Source organism: Bubalus kerabau, chromosome X (assembly GCF_029407905.1).
Source record: "Bubalus kerabau isolate K-KA32 ecotype Philippines breed swamp buffalo chromosome X, PCC_UOA_SB_1v2, whole genome shotgun sequence".
NCBI lineage: Eukaryota > Metazoa > Chordata > Mammalia > Artiodactyla > Bovidae > Bubalus > Bubalus kerabau.
In genome coordinates, this window is record NC_073647.1 from 165,174,099 (window position 1) to 165,201,895 (window position 27,797).

At 56.1% G+C, this 27,797-nt stretch overlaps 1 protein-coding gene across 3 annotated transcripts; it reads right to left on the reverse strand.

Moving 5' to 3' along the window:
• Window positions 1-10,376: 10,376 nt before the first annotated feature.
• On the reverse strand, window positions 10,377-27,313 carry SHOX (SHOX homeobox). Of its 3 annotated transcripts, none has more exons than XM_055565622.1 (5): window positions 27,031-27,313; window positions 23,060-23,268; window positions 18,997-19,054; window positions 18,656-18,744; window positions 10,377-10,653 (listed from the first exon to the last, which is right to left on the reverse strand). In XM_055565622.1, the coding sequence occupies exons 1-5, from the start codon at window positions 27,311-27,313 to the stop codon at window positions 10,423-10,425; spliced, it is 870 nt and encodes a 289-aa protein (XP_055421597.1). In that variant the 3' UTR covers window positions 10,377-10,422. The 3 variants fall into 3 exon arrangements, with proteins under 3 accessions (XP_055421597.1, XP_055421596.1, XP_055421595.1); XM_055565621.1 differs by lacking the exon at window positions 10,377-10,653 and adding an exon at window positions 15,902-16,147; XM_055565620.1 differs by lacking the exon at window positions 10,377-10,653 and adding an exon at window positions 15,902-16,175 and having other exon boundaries at window positions 18,648-18,744.
• Window positions 27,314-27,797: the final 484 nt, after the last annotated feature.

Sequence of the window (27,797 nt, forward strand, 5' to 3'; positions counted from 1 at the left end):
CGACCTCACGCATATGTGCTGGGTGGGAAAAGTCCAAAATTGCATGAAGTATTATTATAACTATGTAAAAATTATGCTCAAAGCCTGGAAGAAAACATAGGAATATTGAAACAGATGGTTCACTAGAAGGGTAAGACGCAGTGGGGGGGGGTGTATTTTTCCACCATTGTTAATATAGGGAAACCTCCGAAATACCTCCAGTTCGGTTCCAAATCACCTCAATAAAGCGAATATCGTGATAAAGTGAGGCACTTGAATTTTGTGGCTTCCCAGGGCTTCTGTAGCTTATGTTTACATGAGACTGTAGTCCATTAAGTGTGCCACAGCATCGGGTCTAGAAACAACAGCTGCCAGGACTTCCCTGGTGGTTCAGCGGCTAAGATTTAGCCTTCCAATGCAGGGGGTGCGGGCTTGTCCCTGATCTGGGAGCTGAGATCCCACATGCCTCTCGGCCAAAGAAAGAAAAACAAAAAAGCCCATAAAATTGAAGCTATATTGTAACAAATTCTAGGGAACTCAGAAGAAAAATAGCAGAAATGATATATCCATGCAATAACTGGTATGTGGAAGTATTTTCAAAATAGCCAAAAAGTGGAAACAGCAGAAATGTCATTGGATGGATGATGAGAGGGTGGATGGATGGATGATGGATGGATGGATCAGTGGGTGGATGGATAGACTGATGGGTGGGTGGATGGATGGATGAATCAGTGGGTGGGTGGATGGATGGATGGATGGATGATAGATGGATCAGTGGGTAGGTGGATGGATGGATGGATCAGTGGGTGGATGGATGGATGGATGGGTCTGTGGGTGGATGGATAGACTGATGGGTGGGTGGACGGATGGATGGATGGATGGATCAGTGGGTGGATGGATGGATCAGTGAGTGGGTGGACAGACTGATGGGTGGGTGGATGGATGGATGGATGGATGATGGATGGATGGATGATGGATAGATGATGGATGGATCAGTGGGTAGGTGGATGGATGGATGGATCAGTGGGTGGATGGATAGACTGATGGGTGGGTGGATGGATGGATGGATCAGTGGGTGGACGGATGAATGGATGGATGGATCAGTGGGTGATGGATGGATCAGTGAGTGGGTGGACAGACTGATGGGTGGGTGGATGGATGGATGGATGGATGATGGATGGATGGATGATGGATGGATTAGTGGGTAGGTGGATGGATGGATGGATCAGTGGGTGGATGGACAGACTGATGGGTGGGTGGATGGATGGATGGGTGGATCAGTGGGTGGGTGGATAGACTTATTGATGGATGGATGATGGATCGATCAGTGGGTGGGTGGATGGATGGATGGATGGATGATGGATGGATCAGTGGGTGGGTGGATAGACTGATAGATGGGTGGATGGATCAGTGGGTGGATGGATGGATCAGTGAGTGGATGGATGGATCAGTGGGTGGATGGACAGACTGATGGGTGGGTGGATGGATGGATGGATCAGTGGGTGGATGGATGGATGGATGGATGGATGATGGATGGATCAGTGGGTGGGTGGATAGACTGATAGATGGGTGGATGGATCAGTGGGTGGATGGATGGATCAGTGAGTGGATGGATGGATCAGTGGGTGGATGGACAGACTGATGGGTGGGTGGATGGATGGATGGGTGGATCAGTGGGTGGGTGGATAGACTGATGGGTGGGTGGATGATGGATGGATCAGTGGGTGGATGGATGGATGGATCAGTGGGTGGATGGATAGACTGATGGGTGGGTGGATGATGGATGGATCAGTGGGTGGATGGATGGGTGGATCAGTGGGTGGGTGGACAGACTGATGGGTGGGTGGATGATGGATGGATCGGTGGGTGGGTGGATGGATGGATCAGTGGGTGGGTGGATAGACTGATGGGTGGGTGGATGATGGATGGATCAGTGGGTGGGTGGATAGACTGATGGGTGGGTGGATGATGGATGGATCAGTGGGTGGGTGGATAGACTGATAGATGGGTGGATGGATCAGTGGGTGGATGGATGGATCAGTGAGTGGATGTATGGATCAGTGCGTGGATGGACAGACTGATGGGTGGGTGGATGGATGGATGGGTGGATCAGTGGGTGGGTGGATAGACTGATGGGTGGGTGGATGGATGGATGGATCAGTGGGTGGATGGATAGACTGATGGGTGGGTGGATGATGGATGGATCAGTGGGTGGGTGGATAGACTGATGGGTGGGTGATGATGGATGGATCAGTGGGTGGATGGATGGGTGGATCAGTGGGTGGATGGATGGATGGATGGATCAGTGGGTGGATGGATGGATGGATGGATGGGTGGATGGATGGATGGATCAGTGGGTGGATGGATGGATGGATGGGTCTGTGGGTGGATGGATAGACTGATGGGTGGGTGGACGGATGGATGGATGGATGGATCAGTGGGTGGATGGATGGATCAGTGAGTGGGTGGACAGACTGATGGGTGGGTGGATGGATGGATGGATGGATGATGGATGGATGGATGATGGATAGATGATGGATGGATCAGTGGGTAGGTGGATGGATGGATGGATCAGTGGGTGGATGGATAGACTGATGGGTGGGTGGATGGATGGATGGATCAGTGGGTGGACGGATGAATGGATGGATGGATCAGTGGGTGATGGATGGATCAGTGAGTGGGTGGACAGACTGATGGATGGATGGATGGATGATGGATGGATGGATGATGGATAGATGATGGATGGATCAGTGGGTAGGTGGATGGATGGATGGATCAGTGGGTGGATGGATAGACTGATGGGTGGGTGGATGGATGGATGGATCAGTGGGTGGACGGATGAATGGATGGATGGATCAGTGGGTGATGGATGGATCAGTGAGTGGGTGGACAGACTGATGGGTGGGTGGATGGATGGATGGATGGATGATGGATGGATTAGTGGGTAGGTGGGTGGATGGATGGATGGATGATGGATGGATCAGTGGGTGGGCAGATAGACTGAAAGATGGGTGGATGGATCAGTGGGTGGATGGATGGATCAGTGGGTGGATGGACAGACTGATGGGTGGGTGGATGGATGGATGGGTGGATCAGTGGGTGGGTGGATAGACTGATGGATGGATGGATGATGGATGGATCAGTGGGTGGGTGGATGGATGGATGGATCAGTGGGTGGATGGATGGATGGATGGATGATGGATGGATCAGTGGGTGGGTGGATAGACTGATAGATGGGTGGATGGATCAGTGGGTGGATGGATGGATCAGTGAGTGGATGGATGGATCAGTGGGTGGATGGACAGACTGATGGGTGGGTGGATGGATGGATGGGTGGATCAGTGGGTGGGTGGATAGACTGATGGATGGATGGATGATGGATGGATCAGTGGGTGGGTGGATGGATGGATGATCAGTGGGTGGATGGATGGATGGATGGATGATGGGTGGATCAGTGGGTGGGTGGATAGACTGATGGGTGGGTGGATGGATGGATGGATCAGTGGGTGGATGGATAGACTGATGGGTGGGTGGATGATGGATGGATCAGTGGGTGGATGGATAGACTGATGGGTGGGTGGATGATGGGTGGATCAGTGGGTGGGTGGATGATGGGTGGATCAGTGGGTGGGTGGATAGACTGATGGGTGGGTGGATGATGGGTGGATCAGTGGGTGGATGGATGGGGTGGATGGATAGACCGCATGGAGTCCATGCAGGCAGTGGAATATTATGCAGCCAGGAAAAGGAGTGAAGCTCTGACACAGGCGGCAGGTGGATGCACCCTGAAGACACGCTGCTCAGTGAGACAAGCAGACACAGAAGGACGCCCAGCGTGTGATTCTGTTCAGATGACATGTGCAGAAGAGGCCAGTAGAGACAGGAGGGACATTTGTGGTTGCCTAGCAGTGAAGAGGATGCGGGAGGGGTTTGGAGAATGAGTGCTTAACGGGTACAGACTTTTCTTTCTGCAGATGACAAAAATCTCCGGAAATTTGATAGTGGTGATGACCACAGTACATTGTGAATGTGCTAAAAAAAAATACTGAATTGCACACTAGGGTGAATTTTAGGGAATTATGTTCCAATAAAAAGTAAAATTTGAAGGGAAAAGTCAAGATTTAAAGGATGGTGCAGGCCTGTCTGCCAGAGGGCATGACTAATTCGGTCATTAGCGCACATCAGCGCCGTGACGCCTCGAGGAACTGAGAAGACACCCGTCTCGCTCCTCAGTCCGTATCCAGAAACCGGACACCCCACAAGGCGAACGCATAGCTGCGAGGTTCCTGAACAGATGCGCTCCCGAAGCCCACCCGGACAGACCCCCGCGTCAGCACCAGGCATCGGGAAGATGGCAACACGGGGTCCGCCCCAGCCCGGAAGCAGCTGTGCGCCCCCTCTCGGGGGCTGACTGCCTGGGTATCGAAAATAAATACCCATTTCCACCTGTGGCCATGCCTTCGCAAGAGCTATATTAAGAGTGTAAACGTCTATACCCATGAAGCGCTGGACACAAAAACAGCTATGCCCTCTGTGAGCATTTTCACTTGGCTTTTTGAAAATCCACCTCCATATATGATGGGCTTCACTGGTGGCTCAGACGGTAAAGAATCTGCCTGCAACTCAGGAGACCCAGGTTCCAGCCCTGGGTCAGGAAGATCCCCTGGAAGAAGGGAATGTCAACCCACTCCAGTGTTCTTGCCTGGAGCATCCCATGGACAGAGCTATATTTCAACTCCCAGATACAAAAAGTGTTGTGCCCCCGACAAATCAAAGCATTTTAACTTTGATTTTTGAAAATTCATACACACACACACACACACACACATACATACATATAAGCTATAAAGTTGTCTCAGTCGTGTCCGACTCTTTGCGACCCCATGGACTGTAGCCCAACAGGTTCCTCTGTCCATGGGATGCTCCAGGCAAGAACACTGGAGTGGATTTGCTATCCCTCTTCCAGGGCATCTTCCCAACTCAGGGATTGAACCTACATCTCCCATGGCTCCTTCATTGCAGGCAGATTCTTTACTGTTTCAGCCACCAGGGGAGCCCATATATATACACAATGGCTCAGCGGTCAAGAATCCTCCTGCAATGCAGGAGACGGGGGTTTGATCCCTTGGTCAGGACGATCTCCTGGAGAATGGAATGGCAAACCATTCCAGTATGCTTGTCTGGAGAATCCCATGGACAGAAGAGCCTGTTGGGCTACAGTCCGTGGGGTCTCACAGAATCGGACATGATTTAGCGACTGAACAACAACAATACACACACACACACACACACACACATACACATACACACACACACATATATACACATACACACGCACACGACACGGTTCCTCTGTCTCTATGCCCTTCTCTGAAGTTCACGTTAAGTAGGAATGAGTGAGCCATTTTATACATATACATATATTACATATTAAGCAGAAACGAGCCCTTGTGTTCTAGGCCAAGATGCAGAAACTCTCTGTGGAGACCACGTGCTGATTCTGTCTGTTCTTTCCTTTCAATAAGGAGCTCAGAGTCCCAGCAAAGTTCCCAGGCAATAAGGTCCGAGATCCCACTTCCCTGCGGCTCAAAACCGTCTCTCAGCCTCAGCCCTGCTGTGTGTTTGGTCCAGAAATCCGGGTGTTTGAAAGTCTCAGAAATAAGTGACTTGTCACCTCCTCCTTCAACCTCCGTGAAGGTTCACCCAGGTCAGAGAAGCAGCAGCCCAGAGGTATGATCACAATCTTGGGGAGCTGGGATTACCTACACACGCCCAAGACAGGAACCCCATGAAATGAGAGGGATGGAGCCTGCAAATGGGACCTTATATGGAATCAGGGTCTCTGCAGACATGATGGAGTGAAGGTATGAGAAGAGGTCCTCCTGGATGGGGGTGGCCCGAAACCCAAGGACAGAGTCCTTATAAGACACAGAAGAGGAGAGACACACAGAGGAGAAGCCACGTGGAGACGGAGGCAGAGACGGGAGGGAGGCGGCCACCAGCCCAGGGACGGACGCCTGGAGCCCCCAGAAGCCGAAAGAGGCAGGAAGGACCCTCTCCTGGAGCCTCTGCTGGGAGCTCAGCCCTGGGACCCCTTGAGCTCAGACGTCTGGTCCCCAGGTCTGGGGGAGCACGGATGATTCTGGTTTGAAGTCACTGGTCCATGATCCTTGGTCGTGGGGACCCCACGCACTGTCCCAGCAGAAAGCAAGCCCGAATCTGATGCCAGTCAGCAACGGGACACAGTCTCACCTTCAACTCAGGTGAGCACTGCCGGGATCTCCGTCAGAGGAGAAGAAGGAATCTCGAGCTGAGCTGCTGGGAGAAGAGGCGTCCGTTGGCGTCGCTTGCACAGACGTGGCCAGTACAGTGTCTCCACTCAGAGTCTTGTGCCTAATGGCTCCCTGAGACTTCCGCGTAAATATCCAGCGATTTCTCATGTAGCGTTTCACCTCGGATAAGCTTTGTCAGGAACCTCAGCGAGAGGCTCGGGGCATCTCCAGCGTATCGGCGTTGACTGTGACTTCCAGAGCCCTGTCTGCAGACGCAGAAAGCTTCCCTTGAGTTGGAGAAAATGAAGCACGCGCCCTGTGGTCCCGCACGGCCGGACACGCTGGTGACCACCTGACCTCGGTCACCGCATAAGATCCCTCGGCGACCGAGGAAGGGCGGGAGGCACGTGGCTCCTCGCAGACGGTGGTTTCCCTCTCTTGCACTCTGTAGAATTCTCCCTTCATCCTCCGTCAAGGTGCAGAAACAACGCACATTCTAGTTTCCCCAGAAAATGACCCAAACCAGCAAACACTCTCCAAAACGTGTTGGGAAGACGACACACATCTGTCCAACCCACTGCAGCCTTGGGTCCGCCCGCAGCTCTCACCGTGTAACCGAGTCCTGCCCTTGCGTCTCAGTTCGGCATCCACGTCTTCGCTCCGATGCTTGGTCACCTGGAGCCCCGGATTCGCAGAAACTTGCTGAGTAGCTGGTGTGGTCCCTGTACGGCTCGTTTCTCAGATTCACGTCCGTCCGCCGACGTACGCATCAAATCAACCCGCCCGTCTGGGTGCGGTCGTACTTCACTGACCTTGCTGAACACACAACGTAATTCTCCTCTAATTCATTTCTCTTCTCTGTGTGTGTGTCTGTGGATGTGTGCATGCATGCACGATAAGGTATTTTTCCAACAGTTGTTAAAAGCTTGTTGTTGTTGCTCAGGCGCTAAGTCCTGTCTGACTCTTTACGACCCCCTGGACTGTAGCCCACCAGGCTCCCCTGTCCATGGGATTGGCCAGGCAAGAATACTGGACTGGGCTGCCATTTCCTTCTCTAGATGTTGCATAAATAGTTCTGACGATAAAACATCATTTCAAGTCACCCGTGTGGAAATCTCACCATCCTTCTGGAAGGAAAGGGGCTTGTACGTCACCAAATTCCGCAGGATGGAGGGCGACCTGCCCGTCACAGCAGAGGGTCCCTGTGAGCGCCCACACTCTGCTGCCCACAATTGGGTCCTCGTCTCAAGAAAATGGAATTAAAGTAGGAGCAGACTGCTGGGTCTGGAGACCCCCAAGTTGAGCCAGGACCAGCTGCCCTCGATTTGAGTGAGAAATACACTTGCTCGCGTTCCCTGTCTGAGGTGGGCCACTCAGAGCCTCTGGAAGGGCTCTCTGTCTCAACTGCTTCCTGCCTCTATCCCCCTCCAGCCCACTCTCAAAACAGTCTCCTGCGGTAGGGCACTTTCATCAAACACTGCAAACACCCTGCATCTCTTCAGACACGGACGGCTTGGGGCGGTGACCTGCCTGGACGGCTTGGGGCGCTGACCTGCCTGGACGGCTTGGGGCGCTGACCTGCCTCCTCTAACTCGGACAACCTCGCATGGCGGCTCCGCCTGACTTCGCTGCATCTCTTGGGCTCAGGGTCACCCTCACATCTCCAAGGACAGAGGGCAAGAGGCGGTCCAGGAGGGAACGCCACGACAGATGTCCATGGGGTCTCGACTCCCTCTCACGTGTCTGATGAAATAACTGTGCATTTACCCCAACACACCCACAGACCAACTAAAGCTAGACCTTTTTGGAAAGCTCATTCTCTGTGATTTCAGGTAAACAAGAAGCAAATATACACTAAGAAAAAAAACCTCATCACTTCAATCAATGGCTAAAAAAAAAATCCATCATGTTGATTGAAAAACAAAAAATCCAAAATGTTGACGTGCAAACAAGTAAGATTCGGCAACAGGCACTCTGTATCTGCCTTTATTCAAAGAATGTCAGCATTTCAACAAAAAAGAATGGAGTCATTAAAAAAAAAAAACAAACCCATAAAATCAGAAAAGGGCCACGGGATTGGAGGCAGAGAACCACCATTTCTCGTCTGTGCTCCGTATCCATGTGAAGAGAGAGACATGCTGGTGAAATTGAAAACGACTTTTTTTTTTCCCCAACAACTGCTCTGAGAGCCCTTTGGTGAGCACCAGGGTGTGTCTGCCGGCTGGTCCGTGGTTTTTGCTTCCTGTGACTGACTACGAGAGGCTGAGCCCCCGCCCCCCACCCCGCAACCCCCCAGCAGAAGCCTCGGAAACCCGGATACAGAAAGCACAGGATGCAGAGCAAATGCACCTTCGTGTTCAATTTACAGATCTGAGAACTGGGTCGTAAGAAACAGCTGTCCGGCCGTCAGAAACCCCCAGCCCCGTCTTTCTGCGGGGTGTGTCCGTGTGGGTGACTCAGAGTCATTTAGAAAGAAAAACAAAACTCAGTTTGAATCCAAGGAACAGGCTCAGCACAGTCCACAGCGGGGAGAAGAAAAAAAAAGAAAAAAAAGAAATTCAGGGACTGACATTTCAGGCTCAGCTCTGCCAGGAATGTCTTAAGGACAGACAAACTGACATTTCAGGCTCAGCTATGCCAAGAACGTCTCAAGGACAGAGTCAGCTCCATCTCAGATCGGTTACATCTGGCAGCAAAGTGAGTCTGTGTGGAACAGAAACTGGTCTCTTAAACAGTATGAAGGTGTTTGCTGAACACAGCTGGACGTTCACGGCTCTCTCAATGACCAAATAAGGGTGCCGATTACATCTCGTGGAGAGTAGCCTGTCCCCCTGGAGGAGGGCATGGCAACCCACTCCAGTATTCTTGCCTGGAGAATCCCACAGTCAGAGGAGTTTAGCAGGCTGCAGTTCATGGGGTCACAAAGAGTCGGACATGACCTAAGCCACTTAGCAGAGCCTGACCAAAGCTGGCTGCATTTGCCCCCCAAAAAGGACATATTGACCTGGAAGCCTGGGATACAGATGCTGAATGCAACCATCAGAAACCTGTCCAAGGCCGCGCCCTGGGGCTGCCCACGGGTCAATGACCCCGGCCCCCTGCCTCCTACAGCCAGGACACAAACAGGCTTGTGGGAAAGGGCTCTGGGCAAACACCGCTTTTGCAGCGTCCGAGTCAGAAACGAAAATGAAAACTCCAGAGTTATTTAACCGATGCTCAGCATCCAACAACAAGGTCCTTTAGAACTCCCATCCTTGGCTGAGAAGGCTTCTGGGACCAAGAAGGAGAGGAGAGGATCCAAGCTGCTCTGGGCACACCTGGGCGGTGATGGATACTCCCTTGGGAGGGTCACCCCTCCCCCGGCCCCCCAAACGAGCAGGCCCCAGCCCCTCAGCTCCAGCTCACACAGCCTCCCTGGACCCCCAGGCGGCTCCCCCCACCCGACGTCTGCCTGCCCTTTCCTCCTCACGTGTGATTTTTAACTAACACAGAAGACGATATCACCTTGTTAACCTTCCTCTCCGGAACAAGACAAAAAGCTCAGGCCAAAAAAAAAAAAGGTCCAACTTTTTTTTTTTTAAGTGTTGCTTTTTTTTTTCTTCCATTTATTCTTTTTTTTTTTCCCCAAAAGGACTCCACCATGAGTGCAAAGCCATGGCGGAGAACTCGCCCACAGTCCCCAAAGAAATCACACAAAAGGAGCATTTTACACTGGAAACCAAAGCAGGTGGGCTTTTCTCAGGTCCCCTGGCTGCTCAGCTTCCAATCTGGACCTGATGCAAGTGGGGATTTTTTTTTTTTCTTCTCTCTTTTCTTTCCCCACTTTTCTGGGGGGTGGAGGCGGGTGGAACGTACCTTTCCTCGAGGTCAGGGTTATAGGAGCAGTCATGAAGGGAAAGCCACACAACCACCAGAAACACACACACACACACACTGCTGTCCCCTCGCAAACCAAACTTTCAGCCTCCTCCGACTCGGAAATTCACCGCCCCCCCCACCCACCCACACCAGTCTCCTCTGGGGAGAGGTGTGAATTTTTTTTAACACTTGAATACAAATATTTATAAGTTTATTTATATCTCCGTTTTACAAGATGTACATTCATACTATATGGTTTGACAAAATACACTTTGTAAGTAGAACTGAACTTGAGGGGATTTTGCGTGTGGGGTCAGGGGTGGGGGGGGTGGCCGGCGAGCACAGCCAAGAAAACCTTTGGCCTGTTTTTCTTTTCACCCCACGATAGCGGGGTTGCGGGGTTGGTGGGGGCTGCTGTGTGATTTCGTGTGAGCGATCCCTGAAAACCCGCGCGTACACACCTTGTATGCATAACCCAAACCCAGGCGCTGTGTCCTAAGTTACCGTCGCTGCACGTAAACTCAGGGGAAGAAAGGAGAGAGGGCTGGGGGGGAAAAAAGCAACAGGCTTAAAAATTATATAAAAATAAAGGCAAGGCAACGTCAAAGTTACACTCAACATAATTAAGATAGCACATATTTAGGAACTTTCAACCGAAGGGGTGGGGGAGAAATAAATAACACATCCACATATACTTACTCCCAGGGAGCAAAGGAGCGAGCCCCTCGGACACGGGAGCTCCGCGTACTGCGGGGCTGGCTTGGGGAAACCATCGCCTCTCAATAAATAGCACGTTTTAATAGCTTTGCAACTTGAACATTTTTTTCTACATTCCTCAACCGCTTTCTCGTTAAATATCAAATTTCAATAAAACATTTATAAATTGCATCGTGTTCACGTGTATTGAAAAGTCAGCATATTCCTAAGCTAATTTTTAATAAATTAGGCACCAGTTTTTTTTTTTTTTTTCCTTTTTCTAATGTCGAGCTTGTCCACGGATAACCCCTCCGCCAACCCAACCTCCCAAACTTGGGGTAGGGGGAGAAAAAAAAAAGGAGCAAAGTGCCTCAAATGTATGTTTGTCATGGAAGTCGGCTTTTCTGTAAGCGACGCTGGGACTCAGGGCTTGGGGTCCCCCGTTGACTTGGGGGAGCATTAACAGTGAAACCCACCGGTGGGAACACTGGGCTGGGGGAGTTACCAGCAGGGCGGGGGTGGCCGTGAGCTTAGACACCAACCCCTTCCCATTTCAGAGTCCAGATGGCCCCACTGGGAAGAAAGTTCATGGCCGAGCACACAAGTACCTGCAGTCAGGGGCAGCTGGTCAGGGGTCCCAACTCTGATGGGAGCAAGGTGGGCGGGGGGGGGGTCCCTGCACCCCCTGGGGACGTGTGAAGCTCTTCTGAAGAGCCTCTCCCCAGGTGGGGGATGTTACGCACGCGCGACTCTGCAAAGGTTGAAAACACATGCGTGGCTCTGCGGCTAACCTGTACCGCAACCTCACCCAGCCTGGACTCGGCCTCGGTCACGGGGAACAAAGTCACCCTGTAAAACACGACAGCAAAATGACCTCCGTGACCCCTCTAGAAACGAGCCACCGGCGGGATCTTTGCACCTCTCCGCCGAGCGAGCAAAACTCCAAGTCAGACACTTCATCACCTCAACTATGTGCGGCGAAAGTCAAAGTGTCAGTGGTTCGCACGCATCCGACTCTTTGCGGCCCCGTGGACTGTAGCCCACCAGGCTCCTCTGTCCATGGAAATTCTCCAGGCAGGAATACTGGAGTGGGTTGCCATGTCCTTCTCCAGGGGATCTTCCCAACGCAGAGCTCAAACCTGGGTCTCCCGCATTGCAAGCAGATCCTTTACCATCTGAGCCACCACAGAAGCCCAACATCTGATGCTAAGACCCATCAATGCAACCAAGTCCCCGTTGAGATAAAATTCCAAGTTTCCCAGCCTCACAACAGAAGGAAAAAAAAAAAAAAAGAGCGAATCTGTAAGAAAGACATGGAACCCGAACAACCCAGCTGAGAAGAACAAGAGATTTTGCTAAACCGGGAGTCCCCATCGAGAAAGACCTCTCCGACCAGAGTCTCAGGAAACGAAACCGGTTCCGTGGACCGGGGGCCGTCCTGGAGAACACAGCCCTGCAGCCCGTGGGCTAAGCACCGCAGAGATGTGGTAGCACGTTTGCACACTCGGGCCCACCTGCACGTGGCTTTCACAACCAAAAACCCCACGTCCGGTGCTGTTCGGAGGAGACCCGTCCACTTTGCTTTCTAAGCGATTCCTCACTTGGTCTGCTCCCTCTGGAAGTGGCCATGAAGGACTTTGAGAAGGGGGTCTTGTCTTTACTCAGAAAACACGGAGAACAGCCAAACTACGTCCACCTTGGTACATGTTCTGTCCCACGGCTGCTGGGAAGAGGCCAGGATGATCCAGAAACTGTCCCGCGACACCAGGACCTACACAGAGCATCTGCCCACCACAGCACACCCTGCCGACTGCCGGACAGAGAGAAAGCAGAGACCAGATCTGGGCTGGGCAGAGCTGACCACGACCGGGGCTCCTAGCTCGCTTCTGTCCTGGAATTTCTGGGAGACACAGGAGGCCAGGAGCCGCCGTCCACGCTAGGCGCCCTAAACAGTCTTCCGCCGCCCCAAGACTTTCTTCCTGCCCAGAGAGAAGCCATGTCAGCTCCTCTCATAGCCCCCCACCCCCTCAAACAGCTCAGGCTCTGTTCAGTTATGAGGGGCCCCCCATCCAGGAGGGGTGCACCCGGCTCACCCCATTTAAGAGAGAGACAAGGACAAGATGACACCCCCATCCAGCAGGCCTCCCAGCCTCCCAGCGGGCAGCTCTGTTTTAAAACTTCAGCTTCTGCCAGACCAGACCTCATGTGTGGGGAGTCAGCGTTTCACCACAGTGGATGCATAATAAACCTTCAAAAAAGAGAAAAAGTCGCACGGACACATTTCACCTCCAACCTTTGCCTTCGATTCTAGGACGAGCGAGGCTCATTTGAAAGTGTCAGTCACTTAGGCGTGTCCCACTCTTTGGGACCCTATGGACAGTATCCCGCCAGGCTCCTCTGTCCATGGGATTCTCCAGGCAAGAATACTGGAGTGGGCTGCCATGCCCTCCTCCAGGGGATCTTCCCGACCCAGGAACTGAACCTGGGTTTCCTGTATTGCAGGCAGATTCTTTACCATCTGAGCCATGGCATTTTGTAAACAATGTAAAGCAAAGTTGCAACTTATATGGGCTTTCTTGGTGGCTCAATTATTAAAGAAATCGCCTGCCATGCAGGAGACCCAGGTTCAATCCCTGGGTCAGGAATATCTCCTGGAAAAGGACATGACAAGCCACTCCAGTATTTTTGCTGGAAAAATCCCATGGAGAGGACTTAAAAAAAAAAAAAAATCACAACCTTTCAGGAGATCTGCACATACAAGGCAAGTTCCATACTGCCATGAATGCTGGGAGTGAGGCTTGCAAGTGATTTAAAAATATGCAATTTTTCTTTTACCCCATCTCTCACTTCATCATCTCAGAGCTTTAGTTGAAATTTAAAAATTAGAAAAAAAAATACGATGTTGAAGGGGCCTTTTGATTAAAAGAGTTTCAGATGTTGTAAATGAGTCTACATTTCAGGTTAGTGCAAAGGTAGAATGTATTCCCTTACATGGAGGAGAAAAAAAATTTTTTTTTTTTCTTACAGAAATGTACCCAAATGGAGGGGTAAGGGAAAACAGTCAGCAAGACTGAAAAGCTGTTAAGCTGGCTTAGAAAGTGGACCGGCTGAGCTTTGGGGACCTAGGTAGCAAGTTCCGTCTGGGCACGCCTGGGTTGACTAAGCCTGGGTTGACTAAGGCAGACAAACAGGCCAAAAAAAAAAAAAGACAAATGCACATTTTCGAGGTAGACAAGCCCAGCAAGGGTGCCCAGCCACCACCACACTCTCCTCAACCCAACCTCACACAGCATGTGCAAAGCCCATCGCCCCAACTCAACCTGGGAACCTCAACACTTTGGGTACATGGTGTCAAGCGACTCTGCCCCACCGCCCTTGACCTGTTGCTAAGACACAGAGCTGTCTGATGTTCACACAACAAGCGGGGAGGGGAAACCCGTGGACAAGAGGGAAAAAAAAGGAAGGAAAGAAAGGCTAGACCTGGCTACCCCTAGAAAAGTGAAAGAAAGTGAAAGTCACACTGTCATCTCGGACTCTGCGCGACCCCATGGACTGTAGCCCCGCCAGGCTCCTCTGTCCAAGGGATTCTCCAGCCAAGAATACTGGAGTGGGTTGCCATGCCCTCCCCCAGGGGATCTTCCCCACCCAGGGATCGAACCCGGGTCTCCTGCACTGGCAGGCAGGTTCTTTACCAACTGAGCCACCAGGGAAGCCCCACACCTTTTAAAAAAAAAAAAAATTCTCTTAAAACGGCCTGCCTGGAGGAGGCGTCCCTCAGCCCCTCCCCCGCCCCCACCCCCCACCCCCATCCTGGTTCTCATCTCAAGCCACACCCAACTCACTTCCACCACCCGCAAGCACTCCCCTCCTACCCCGGTCATCCTGGCACTGGGCCCGCAGCATGCAGAGGTGGTGGTGGGGGGCGCAGAGGTAATGCCCTTCAAAGTCCGGAGCTGATAGGGTCAAGAGTGGACAGCTTTCTTTTTTTTTTAAATCTATAATATTTACAATATTGCACTTTCCTGCACGTCATTGCATGTCCCTAGCGTGGATGCTTCATCAGTTATTATTATTATACCTTAAACCACCGTGCCCCTCTGTCCTATTGCAAGTCCTCTCCGCATCTGAATTCTGCAGAACAGCCAGAGTGTCCATTCGAGGGGGAATCGAAAAGACTGGGGGGAAAGTTATCAAGACTCCTGTTGTGCGGCCCAAGGAATCCTGAATCTGGTGCGCCGGGGCCAAACGCGAGCAGGACAGGGGGCAGTCAGGCCGCCGGCCCTCCCCGGGACGTCCCAGTGACGTCCCGTGACACCCTGAGGTCCCCGGTGACCAGCATCACCTTGGCCAGGCCGTGTCAAATGCGCTTCGTTATTGCTACCTTCCAGGCGAAGGGTAGGGGGACGGTGGGTGCGCGGGCCGGCCCAGGAGGGAGTCCCTGCTTCCGGATGCCCGAGTCCACACTGAAATCCACACAGGGGTTGGTGGGGGGCGGGAGGGGGGGGCGTCCCGTAGCTCCTCGGATGAAACTTTTCCGTCCATGGCAGTGAATAAAACCGCGCGCATCCAAACACTGGCATCTTCAGAGGAGACCAGCCCCAGGCCTTTTTTTTTTTTTTTTCCTGTTTTCCTAGACTGTGAGATCTTGGAAAGGCGCGTGGCGCAGGCCGCATGCACAGGCTGGGAAGTGGCAGCCGCAGGAGAGGTCGCAGGGCAGCTCCAAGTGGCCGAGGGTCGTCCCAGGACGCACGGACCGCCCGAAGAGGGGGCCGAGTTGGGGTGGTCCGACCGTCCCCCGCTCGCTCTTCCCGCCCCCGCGACGGTCTCCGCGAGGTACTGGAGGTGCCGTGCGCTCCCCGATGTCCCTTCCCGAGGCCTGCATGGGGTGGAGAGGGATCTCCCAGGGCGGCCCCGGCGCGGGGAGTTCGCTGCTCCCTGGCTCCGGGGTGTCCGTGCGGCCCGTCGAGGCGGAGAGTGGGGAGCGGTGCGGGGAGCGGAGGGGTAGAGTGCAGGACGCCGCGGACGGACTGACTGACGGACGGAGGGATGCACGGGGTGGCGGGCCCGGGGCGCGCGCGGGGCGGCGGGCCGGCGGGTCAGAGCCCCAGGGCCTCCGCGTGCTTGCGCGCCTTCAGCCTTAGGTCGGCGATACTGGAGTTTTTGCTGTTGCTCTTCGCCGCGGCGGCCACGACGGCGGCGGCCGAGGCCGACTCGGCCAGGGAGGCGATGGGCAGCCCGAAGGGCGGCGGCGGGAACATCAGGTAGGGCGCGTGCGCCGCCAGATGCGGGTGGAGGTGCGGGTGCGCGTGCGCCACGCCTTCCAGCTGCAGCTGTGCCTGAACCTGGGGTGGGAGACCCGCACAGTCAGGACTCGTGGGGGAGCGCTCTCCCGCACCGAGGACCCCCCCAAACCAGAGGACCACCTCCCACTGTCCTCCGGACACCCGGTGTGTCCGGATGGGAGTCACTGCGTGTTGGGGGGGGGGCGCTTTCCTGCCCCGAGGACCCCTCCCCAGACCAGGGCACCACCCCTAACCAAGGGACCACCCACCAGGGGACCACCGCCCAACTGTCCTGTGGACACCTGGTGTCGGGATGGAGGTCACTGCCTGTTCTAGGGGGTGCTTTCCTGACCCGAGGACACCCCCCAGACCAGAGAACCACCGCCCCACCAGGGGATCACCCCCCCATCACCACCAGCGGACCACTACCCACTGTCCTCTGGACACCCGCTGTCCAGATGGGGGTCGTTGCCTGTTCTGGTGGGGGGGCTTTCCCACCAGGAGGACCACCCCCCCCAGGCTAGGGGACCATCCCCCACCACCAGGGAACCACCACCCACTGTTCTCTGGACACCTGATGTCTGGATGGGAGTCACTGGCTGTTTTGGGGAGGGGGGCTTTCCCACCCCCAAGGAGCTGGGGGATCTGCACAGATCCCCGGGCCCACCTCAGCATCGGGGTGTCTACACCTGGTACCCCCTCCTCACCCGACCCTCAGCTGATGGTCTGACACGCCCCTGGACTCAGGGTCCTGCCTATAGCTCAGGCCTCCACCACTCCCACCACCCCCCTCCACGGCCCACACACACACATAGCCCCTTCCCATGGGCCAGAGTCTGGGAATCTTCCAAAAGACCGTTTACTGTCTGAGCCACAGCATTTTGTAAAAAATGCAGAGCAAAGTTCCAACTTATATGGGCTTCCCTGGTGGCTCAGATGGTAAAGAATCTGCCTATAGTGCAGGAGACCAGGGTTCGATCCCTGGGTCAGGAGGAGGAAGTGACCACCCACTTCCAAAAAGAGCACAGCCAGGTCTGCGAGCTCCCAATGGTCTCATTTCAGAGGGCCCAACGCTGACCCCACGCCTGGGCAGCGGCCCCTGTAATAGCCGTTACAGGCCTGGGCGAGGATGCTGGGGGGCGAGGGGCCCCGCCCTGGAGGTTGGGGGCGGGGTCCGAGTGAGCAGTGTGCCGACCCTTCCCCGGCCCACAGCCCCGGACTCCCTCCCTGCCTTCAGCCCCACGGGAGTTCCCAGCCGAAACCACAGTGTCACCCCTAAACGACCCTCCATGGCGAGACGGCCCCCCACGTTGCCAGCCCTGGAATACCCCCACGGTGTCGCTGCTACACGACCCTCCATTGTGAGACGGCCCCCCACGCTGTCACGCCTAGACAGCCCTGCAGGCCAGGTCAGACCCTCAGACCTCGCGGCCCTCAGCACCCACAGGCGCAGAGACAACCCCCAGCGTGCACGCTCCCACCCCCCATGCTGGGCCGCCGCCCCGCCATGCCGGTCCCCCCCCCGGACCCCTCCCCCCACCCCCACGCTGGGCCCCCATCCCCCTGACGCCCGCCCACCAGCGTGCACGCTCCCCCCCAACGCTGGGGCTCCCACCCCGACGCTGGGTCCCCCCACGCCCGTCCACCAGCGTGCATGCCCCCACCCCATGCTGGTCCCCGCCCCCTCCCGCAGCAGCAGGGGCGCCCCCTCTAGCCCAGCTCCCCCCGCAGGTCCCGCCACGCTGCTCCCGCCACCCACCAGAGGCTGCTCCAGAGCAGGGGCGGTGGGGCGGCCCCTGGGACACCTGGACTCCGAGGGCCTCTGTCCCCACCTGCCCCTCTCCTTGCACAGGACTGCCTGCGCTGCTGGGAGCTGGGCTCGACTCCCCCCTCCGCGCACCCCCAACTCTTGAGGTGCAAGGGCAAGGATCACTCCCCCCTCCGCCCCACTGAGATGCAGAGAGGCCAGGCTGGCTGCAGAAAAATGTTCTCACGCACGAATGGGATACACACCACCTCCGTCCCCGATCAGGCACCGAGCGAGTGGGCGCTTCCTGGGTGGGTAGCATTTTTTATTTTCCCCTCTGACTTTCGTAAAAAAAAAAAAAAGAAAGAAAGAAATTGTGTCTGGCTTTCTGTTCTAGTCGTCCCTCAAACAGAACTCTCCAGAGTTTTTTTTATAGCGTGATGTTAATATGCACCAACGGGTTAACACGGCTTCCCTGGTGACTCAGTGGTAAAGAATTCGCCTGCAATGCAGGAGACCCGGGTTCGATTCCTGGCGGGGGAAGATCTCCTGGAAGAGGGCATGGCAACCCACTCCAGTGTTTTTGCCTGGGAAAAATCCCACGGACAGCGGAGCCTGGCGTGCTGCAGTCCATGGGGTGCTGCAGTCCATGGGGTTGCAAAGAGTCGGACAGGATTGTGTAACTATGCACACAGCGCAGCACAATGGGTTTATAAATCTCGCCCTTGTGAAAAAGTGCTTCCCCTTTCTTCCCCCCAGGCGGGTTAGAGGAGGCGGCGGCTCCCCTCGGGGGGAGAAATAAAAATACAAAACCGAGCTACCTGTTGGAAAGGCATCCTCAATGCACCCATGTTCACGTAGGGGGCCACCCTGCAGGCGTCCAAGTGGCTGGCCGTGCCCAGGATCACGCCTGCGAGCGAGCACAGAAGTGAACCCTCCGCCCTGCGGCCTCCCGCGCCCCCACCCCCACCCTCGGCCCTCCCCCCACCTCACCGTCCCGGCGGCCTCCCCGCCGCCCCCACCCATCCTCGGCCCTCCCCCTTCCCCCCTTCCCCTCGGCCCTGCCCCTCCCCCTCCCCGTCGGCCCTCCCCCCACCCGTCCCGGCGACCTCCCCGCCCCTCCCCCCTCCCCCTTCCCCCGCCCCCGCCGCCCCGCACCCACCTTTGTGCATCTGGTTCTCCTGCTTGCGGCATTTGGCTCTCCGGTTCTGGAACCAAACCTGGGGTGGAGCGAATACACGTGCACCCCCATCGTGAGCGCAGGCGAAGCCTGCTTTCCAGGCGACGCCAGAGGCTGTGCAAGGCGCTTGGGGTTCCCGCCCCCCCCCACAAAAAAAACTGTCTGTGGGCCCCCTCAAGGCCTCCCTCCCCTGCCCCTGTCTCCCCAGCCCCAGCGCAACTGGGCACCTGGAGCTGCTGACAAGTGTCCTCAGCTAAGTGGGACTAGAGCGTTAGCATCCAGGACTGAAAGTGAGCAGGGGGTCCTCTCTGCTGTGCTTAGTCGCTCAGTCCTGTCTGACTCTGTGACCCCATGGACTGTAGCCCGCCAGGCTCCTCTGTCCGTGGGATTCTGCAGGCAAGGATACTGGAGTGGGTTGCCATGCCCTCCTCCAGGGGATCTTCCCCACCCAGGCATCGAACTCAGGTCTTCTGCATTGGCAGGCGGATTCTTTACCATCTGAGCCACCAGGGAAGCCCAAGAAGGTCCTTGGGTGGCCGTGGAGAACCTTACAGCGTTTTGTGCCGGCAGCCCCCACTCCCATCAGGGCTGGTCCAACTTGACCTTCCACCTCCTGACCAGCCTCCTGCCTAATCAAGCTCTGGGGTCCAGGAACCTCCAAGTCTTCCAAGGCATCCCCCCACCTCCTTGGAAGCCTGGAGGGTCCCAGCTACACATCCCAGAGTCATGACCATTCTTGATTCCCAAAGACTGGGGCACCCCCCCCCCCCCCCACACACACACAAAATGCAGACCCTGGATTTCAGGTACAGGAAATGTAACTGGAGGGGCTCAGAGTCTCCTGAAAGGGTGTTGAGACCCAAGCAAATGAGTATCAGAGGCCTGACGACAAGATTGGGGTGTAAAGCCCCATGCCCCCCCCCCCCCCCGCCAATGCCCCATCCAGTCCTCCCCACACTCACTGCCCCCTTCCTCCAAACAGCCCCATGCAGATGGAATCCAGGGCTTCCCCTCCGTCTGGGTTCCTCAGCACTTGATTTTTTCCTTCCTGACTTTCTCCAAAACTCCCCCTACAGCCTCTCTCACCCAGTCCCCTCCGTGGTGCTCCAGGATAACTCGGACTACGCCCCACCTCTCGGGGGAAGTCGGGGACCCTGCGATGCTCCAAGCTCAGGGCCTGGGGCCGCTCCCGTCTCCCAGCCTGCCCAGGAAACCTCAGCTCCCACGGAGGCTGCAAACAGCCTGGACTCTAGGACACCTGAACTTTTCCCTCGCAGCCTCTTTTAAGGGCCCGTTCTCCATCCAAGGCTGACCTCTAGGACCCGCCTGTCCTAACAGAACTGATTTCCCCCCCACCAAGCGTAGGAAAGCTCACCCCGCCACGCTGCAGGGAGCCTGGCAAATTTGAATGCCCCGTTGCTCCAAAAAGAATTTTCCAAAACCGTGCCCCTTCTCAAGATGTGTGGAGATTCACAAATCCTGATTGCATTTCCAAAGCCTGCACTCCGATTCCTTCCCTACCCATGATCCGCCCCAAATCGCCGCTGCCTTGCACTCAGCTAGGGACTGGGACCGCTCTCCGTTTCCGACCCTTCCTGGGCACCGCCGTCTCCTTGGGGTCCGGTACCCGGCCATCCTCAGCAGAGGATGTGAAAATTCGGAGCCAGATGCGAAAACTCTGCACCACCCCCCCGCCCCCCCCCCACCAAGGGCATTTTTTCCTCGAAAACAGAATCCTATTTAAATCTAAGAAAGAAAACTCACTTTCCCTTCAGCACGGGGAAAGAAAAAAAATAAGATTACGGAGAATAAAAGTGATGAATTAGCCGCTGCGTTCGGCGATAATAAATCAGTCTTGGGGTGATTCACGATCAATTCCAATTAGTCCTGAATATGCTAAGTGAAGCACACGACACTGCTTTAGACAGTTATTTCTTCATTAAGGATCACTCGCTGATTTCTCTCACAAATGCTGTAATCTGATTTCCTTTTGATTTCCATTACAGACAGTGAATAATGACATTTAATTTAGCTCTGCGCCATAAACCCAAAGATATTTGTCGTAATTAAATTACCGCCCGCGCCTCACCGTGGTCTCATAACTTTCGATTATAACCCTGACAGCTGGGTGATATGAGTTTTCCAGTACAGCACTAAAAATAAAAGGTTAATAAGGACCAGCTTCCAAAGGGTCTTCAATTTATTTACAGCAAATTTCCACTCTAAATTGAAACACTATCCTCTAACAACACAGGACAGCCTGTACCGAAAAGGATTACCCAACAGTTCAGACTCAGGATTAAAATATAGCGCATTTTCGTCTCTTCCTTTTTGAGTCCACCTTCCCCCGCCCCCCTTTCCTGGCTTCGGCACAGCAGGGTCCTAGTTTTAACTAATTGGTTTTTATGACCACTTTCTGCCTTCTCTTTATTACACGATGCTTCTCCCCGTGGCCAGTCGGAAATTATTTCATTTCTTATATTCCCATGTTTATTTTTATTATTATTTACAATCGTTACATTTTAATCCAACTCTGGATCAATAGGCCTGTGCCTCACTTTTTCCATTTTCCCACCTCCCATCCGCCCCCCCGAACCTTTTTTTTTTTTTTTTTTTTTTAGGGCTTTTCTCAAGATCTGTAGCCACCCAAGAAGCAATTTTCTGCCAACTCGGTCTCTCCTGCGAAGGTGCTATTCAGTAATAGACTACTGAAAGAAATAGTGTGGAATTAAATTACAAGTAATTTATTTTTATAGAAACAGTACATCAAGGCCTGGGAGATATTACAGATCCCGGGCAGAAAGGCTGTGAAATGACATAAAAGTTGATGTCCCCTTCAGCAAAAGTTTAATCTTTTCATTAATTTATATAGGGCAGCCCCATCCATCTTGACGGAGAAAGGTGGCCAGGAGTCCCCCTCTCTCCGCCTCGCGCCCCTCCTCGCCTCGGCCACAGACGCCGGGACAAATGGGCTCGGGGACGCGGTCCCCAGAGCCAGCCGGCCCGCGGTCCCAGGGATGCGGGCTGCACCACCGCGTCAGGCCACGGAGAGTTCTGGACAGGCTGGGGGACTGCGGCATCCCCGCCTAAGAAACCCCAGTTACCGCGGCGGCAGGGAGGAAACGGGAAGGACACAGAATGCAAACACCTTCCCCCTCGCTCCCCAAATGAAAGCTTTTGTAAAACACTGTCTCTAAAACCCGTTCCGTGTTTTCGTTTCGTGCGTACAATCTTAGCCCAGTCGTGTTTAAAGACGTTGATCCTACAGCTACAAGAAAGCCGTTCTTTCAAAGCCCCGGCTGCACGCGGTCCCCTCCCCCCGATGGCCGCATTAATTCCATTTATTTAAATAACCAGTCCCAGGAGCCCAGGGACCGCGACCCTCTTTTCCTTCTCTCGGGCTCTGCTGTCCTGCCCGGAACCGTCAACGCCGACCGAAAAGCCCAGCAGGAATGGCAGGGCCGGCCGTCGGCAGCGCCTGCAGAGGGGGGGGCCCGTCAGGAAGGGGGTCTCCACCAGCCTCCCCCATCAATAAAGTCGTCCGCTTCACTTCCACGTTTACAACAACCCGAGATTTAAAAAAAAAAAAAAAAAAAGACAACAAAACTACCCGGGAGCGCCCCCTCCCCCGCGCACGTGCGGGCGCACCCCACCCCCCAGCAGCCGGTGGCTCGCCAGATGGGGACATCACCAATTCTATGCGCCCGCGTCGCCGCCCCTGCGCGCCCCCTCCCCGGTCCCCGCCCGGCGCCCCGGCTAATCCGGCCCCGCGCGGGCAGGAGCCTCAGTCACCGAGATGCGGAGGGCAAGCCTGCCAAGGCAGGGCGCGCGCGAGACCCCGGGGATGCCCCCGGACGCCCAGCTCCAGCCCTCGCTCCCAGCCACCCACCCTGTGCGCTCGACGAGGAGGGCGAGCGTGCCAGGCAAGGCGCGAGGGAGGCCCCGGGGAAGCCTCCGAACGCCCATCCCAGCCCCGGGGTTCTGCGCACTCCTGGAAAGCGCCCCGAAGGCCGAGGGGGCGCGCTCCGGGGGCCGCGAGCCTCACCTGCACGCGCGCCTCGGAGAGCCCGAGGCGCTGGCTGAGCTCCTCGCGCATGAAGGCGTCGGGGTAGTGCGTCTCGTCGAAGAGCCGCTCCAGCTCGTTGAGCTGCTCCAGCGTGAAGTTGGTGCGGCTGCGCCGCTGCTTCAGTTTGGTCTGCCCGTCCTCGTCCTCCGACTTCACGTCGTCGCGCTTGTCCTTACAGTCGTAGATACCTACGGGCGGCCGAGGGCACAGCGTTGAGGTCCCCCCCCCCACGCGCCCCTGCCCGAGCTCCCCGGGCCCCCCGGGGGCCGCGCAAAGCCCCTCCGCCGGCCCCCGCCTCCCCGGGGCCGGCCCGCCGGTCCTGAATGCTGGGAACACCCGCCCCGCGCGCTGCGAACAGGCTGCGCGCCGGGAAGCTTTGGCTCGACGTGGCCGAACGCTGGGTGCGCCCACGGGGCGCGGGGCCTCGGCGGACAACGCGCCCCGACGCACAGCTGCGTGGCGCCGATTAAGCAAACTCGCAGGCAAGACGCGCTCATTTGTAACGACTCCGAATCCCGGCCCGGCCGGTATATCTTGGCCTAATCTCCGAACAGTTTCCTCAATTATCCACTTCGCCTCTGTTGACATATTGACAGAACCTAACACACACCCCTTCCTCTCTCTCTCTTTTTTTGGAAAGGGAACGGGGTGTTAAATATTATTAAGTCAAACACGCATAGGCAGAGTCACCCAAGTACGGGGTCCCTGGCGGGAGCTCCTGCGAAGAGCTCAGGGAGAGGCCAGGCCCGGCTAAGGGTCCAGGCCAGGGAGAACCCCTGTCCCCCCACCAACTCCAGCAGGACAGGGGCAGCTCCAGCCAGGCCAGAGCTTCCTCCAGGTCACCACAGAGCTGGGCAATCGGCGGACCTCATTTCCCTCTGATCAACAAAGCAAAGAAGAAAAGAAAACAGTCGCTCAGTCCTGTCTGACTTTGCGAGCCCGCCAGGCTCCTCCGTCCCTGGGATTCTCCAGGCAAGAATACTGGAGTGGGTTGCCATGCCTTCCTCCAGGGGATCTTCCCCACCCAGGGATCAAATCCGGGTCTCTGGCATTGCAGGTGGATTCTTTACTGTCTGAGCCACCAGGGAAGCCCCCCCAAGAAGGCAAAGCCATATCTTAAGGCACACAGGAAGGCGTCTAGCGGTGCCCCCAAGAGCACAGGTTCCTGACTTCCTGTTTTGCCCCTCCGACTCCTGGACACATTCTCAGGCTCCCACAGGACGCCAGGAGTGCAAACTCTCTTCGGTCCAAAAATTACAGGAGCATCTGTATTTGCTGGGGGAGGGGGCAGTAAAGTCAGGATCAACCAGATTCTAATCCAGACGCCTCTCCTTTCCACCTCCAGGAATGCAGGCCCACACCAAACTCAGGACTGAAAATAAACGTTGGCTCCCCAGTCGTGGAGTTGGTGGAAGCCAAAAGACCCAATGCTGAAAGACTGAAGGCGGGAGGAGAAGGGGTCGACAGAGGATGGGATGCTTGGATGGCATCACTGACTCCATGGACTTGAGTTTGAGCAAACTCCAAACTCGGGGAGATGGTGATGGACAGGAAGGCCTGCATGCTGCAGTCCATGAGATTGCAAAGTGAACAACATTTCAGCAGCCCTTGTGTTTTTTTTCTCGGATCATAGGGGCTATGGGGGTGCAGACAGAAAGGTCTCCCAACGCCCTCATTAGATGTCCCCTCTGGGTCCGGGAGAAGACAGTGGCTTTCCGTAAACTCTCTCCAAAGAGTCTGGGCTTCCACAACTTCTGAAAAGAGTCCGGAAGCACTGCAGAAGCCCTCAGCCGTGAGCCCGAAGACTTGCAAAGGGGGAAAGACTCAAATTCTCCGTGGGGCCAGGGGAAAATCAGTGAAACCAGCCTGTCCCCCAGCGGAGGTTCCTAAGATGCTCTCTAGCACTGAAGTCCTGAAACATCTCTCTTCAAGGCTCCTGGGTACTGGGCACCCAGTGCCCTCTCACCTCCTGAGACAAATGCGTTTACAAGGATTCCCTCCTACTCCGCCACAGGGAAAAATATCCTTTCCCAGAGGTAGCCCCGCCTTGACTCGACCTGCAGGTGTCTTAAGCCTGAACCCCAGGGACTTGACCCCAGAATGAGAAGCTGGCCTTGAAAGTTCTGCAGAACCCAGGGCAGGCTCTGCAGAAACCACAGGCTCAGCGGTTCCATGCGATCCGGGCGCTCAACACCTCCGTGTCTCTCCACACCCCAGGCGTCTCCCGCCCCTCCATTCTGCCAATTCAGCCAGGGGGGCTCGGCCCTTCTGGGGGGCGGTCTGCAGAGCCAGACAAGAAAGGAGCAACTGCGATTTTTCTTGCTTCTACTTTTTACAGCCCTGTCTTTCTCTTTCTATTTAAAATAGAAAATAAAAGGCCTCGATTGTGCTCTGCCCTCTTTCCAGGTGCCGAATGCCAGGGTTCCTCTGTCCTGACTGTCCAGGGGTGAGCCGAGGCAGGCAGAGGGGGAACTCAGCCTTTAAGGAGGATGGGGGAAGCCGTGAAGGGGCCCGGGAGGTCAGTCGCCAGGCGCTGTAAATTAAAAGTAGGCCCTGACCGGGACTCTGGCCGGCAGACAGCCTAGTCTCCATCAAAGCACACGTCTTTGTAGGAATTACAGGGCCAGGTGCGTGAGGCCTCGCCAAGGGGTGAGCCCCAGAGGTAAGACGATCCCAACTCAGGCTGCGCGGACTCTCACGGGGTCGGCGGCTTATCCGGACTAAGCCTCCGCCAGCCTTCTGCCTCCGCTAAGGTCAAGGTTTCCAAAGGCAGTCTGGGCCAGCCTTGAAGCCCCGCGTGCGGGGACTTCCCCAGCGAAGTGTGGGTCCGGCGGGCTTCCAGGGGTCGCCAATACCGACCCCTCTCAACACTGCAAGAGGAAGACACGGGGACCCACGCCCCATATGGCAAGCTTCTGTTTCTTCTCGCTTTGTCATGAGAAATATAGACCTTCAGACGCTTTCAAACGCTCCCCGCTGAGAAACCAGCCAGTTTTATTCCTCTGATTTATAGCTGCCGGCTGCCCTGTTTGCATGGAAATCCGCCCCCGGTGGGGACCATCTCGACCCCGCTGAGAAAACCCTTGTAAACAAGCCTCCCCTCCCGGCCGCCTCTGCAGTCAAGGACAGCGCCGAAACGTCTCGGAGATATCTGGAAAAGCCGCAGGATGGGGGTCCTGCAGGAGAGGGCCCGCTGCGCCCTGACGGCCGGGGTCTGGGCCGCCGCGCGCGCGCGCGAGAGAGAGGTTCCCGAGCCTCCCCGGGCCCTTCTGCCCCGCACAGACCCTGACCACCTGCGGGCACAGGGCTGGTTTTAATTTCACGGGCCCCGCGGCAGCCAACATCAAGGGAAAGTTCTGCCTACGAGAGCCCGGGGCTGAGAGGCGAGGGAAGGGGCCGACGCCTACCCGCCGGCGCGGTCCCCCACGCGGCCCATTTCTAGCGGGGGAAGCGGGCAGGCGACTGGCTCCTGGAGAGAGCACCGGGACTCGTCCCGGGACATCCAGACACCCCGGCGGGCACACGGGCGCGCGGCCGCCAGCCTTACCCTCGACCGGCCTTGGTAAGCTCAAACACCCGGCTCGCTCTCCATCCGGGGAAAGGGCCCGCTGGCACCCAATACTAAAGCCCCCCGGGGACGCGGTGCGCGCGGACCCCGGGCCGCTGCCCGCCCTCGGATCCAGGGCCTCCATCCGCCCCTGCCTCCTCGGTTCTCCGGCCGGTTTCTTTCTTATGAAAAGCCTGGCGACGGGTGGCGGCCGGGGCCCTTCTGCGTCCGAGCCATGGCTGTCACGTTCAGCTTTTTGGGGGCGAAACGAAGAGTCCCCTGCGGCGCCCCCTCCCCGGGGCCTCCGCGCAGCGCAGAGCGAGACGCTGGGCGGCCGGGCTCGGTGGCCACGGGAAGCGCCGTGCCCCGGAGGGGCCCGGAGCCTGCGTCCGGCCCGGCTTACCTTCCGCCGCCCTCCCCGAACCGAACTCCTTCAGTTTGTCCTTGTCGGTATCCACGTGGTCCTTAAAGAGATGCACCGGGCAGTGGCCGCCGGCCTCCGTTATGTCGTGGAGGTTGGACTCCGAGACCCCCAGCTCCCGCGAGCGCGCCAGTCCGCTCTCCAAAACTTCCCTGTACGTGATTGACTCTTTCTTGCCGCCGCCGCCGCCGCCGCTGCCGCCGCCGCTGCCGTCTTTGCTTTTCTGGTCAAAAGATTTGGATACAAAAGCCGTGAGTTCTTCCATGGCTGCCTGGGGGTGTGGGGGTGGGAACGGGGGGGGGGCCGCGGGGGTCCGCGGGGCTGGCGAGGAGCCGGGCTGTGGTCCGCACGCCTCCCGCGCGCGGAGAGGACCGTTCGTGTGAAGGCAGGTCCCTCCTGCTGTTATTTATGCCTTTCAATTTGAGATCTCACTATTTATACGCGGCTACCTCTGCGCCCAACCCCCAACGCTCTCTGTCTGCAGCAATTACACCTCGCGGCTCGGCGGCGGGCGCACGCGGAGGCGCTATCTCTCCCCCACCTCCAGTCCGGCAATTGGTTTTCTTTTGATTTCATCACTGTTTGGCGTCTGTGGCACCTTGGTGTGCAGCGGTAAAGATCAAGTTTTTGAAGGGAGAGAGAGAGACGGATACGGAGAGAGAGAGCGCGCGCGCGCGCGCAGGGGCGCAAAGAGCCAGCGCCGCGAACAGGTATCCGTGTTCTCGCAATGGCCGGCGGAAAGGAAACTC

Bases quoted from the DNA above. Each gene is read 5' to 3' on its own strand.
- SHOX (XM_055565620.1), bottom strand. From the start codon at position 27,313: ATGGAAGAACTCACGGCTTTTGTATCCAAATCTTTTGACCAGAAAAGC. The intron at 23,269-27,030 runs GTAAGCCGGGCC...GGCCGCCCGTAG, and splicing joins TTCGGGGAGGGCGGCGGAAG to GTATCTACGACTGTAAGGAC. The intron at 16,176-18,647 runs GTTTTGTATTTT...CTCCCCCACGAG, and splicing joins CCTTTCCAACAGGTAGCTCG to TCCTGACTGTGCGGGTCTCC.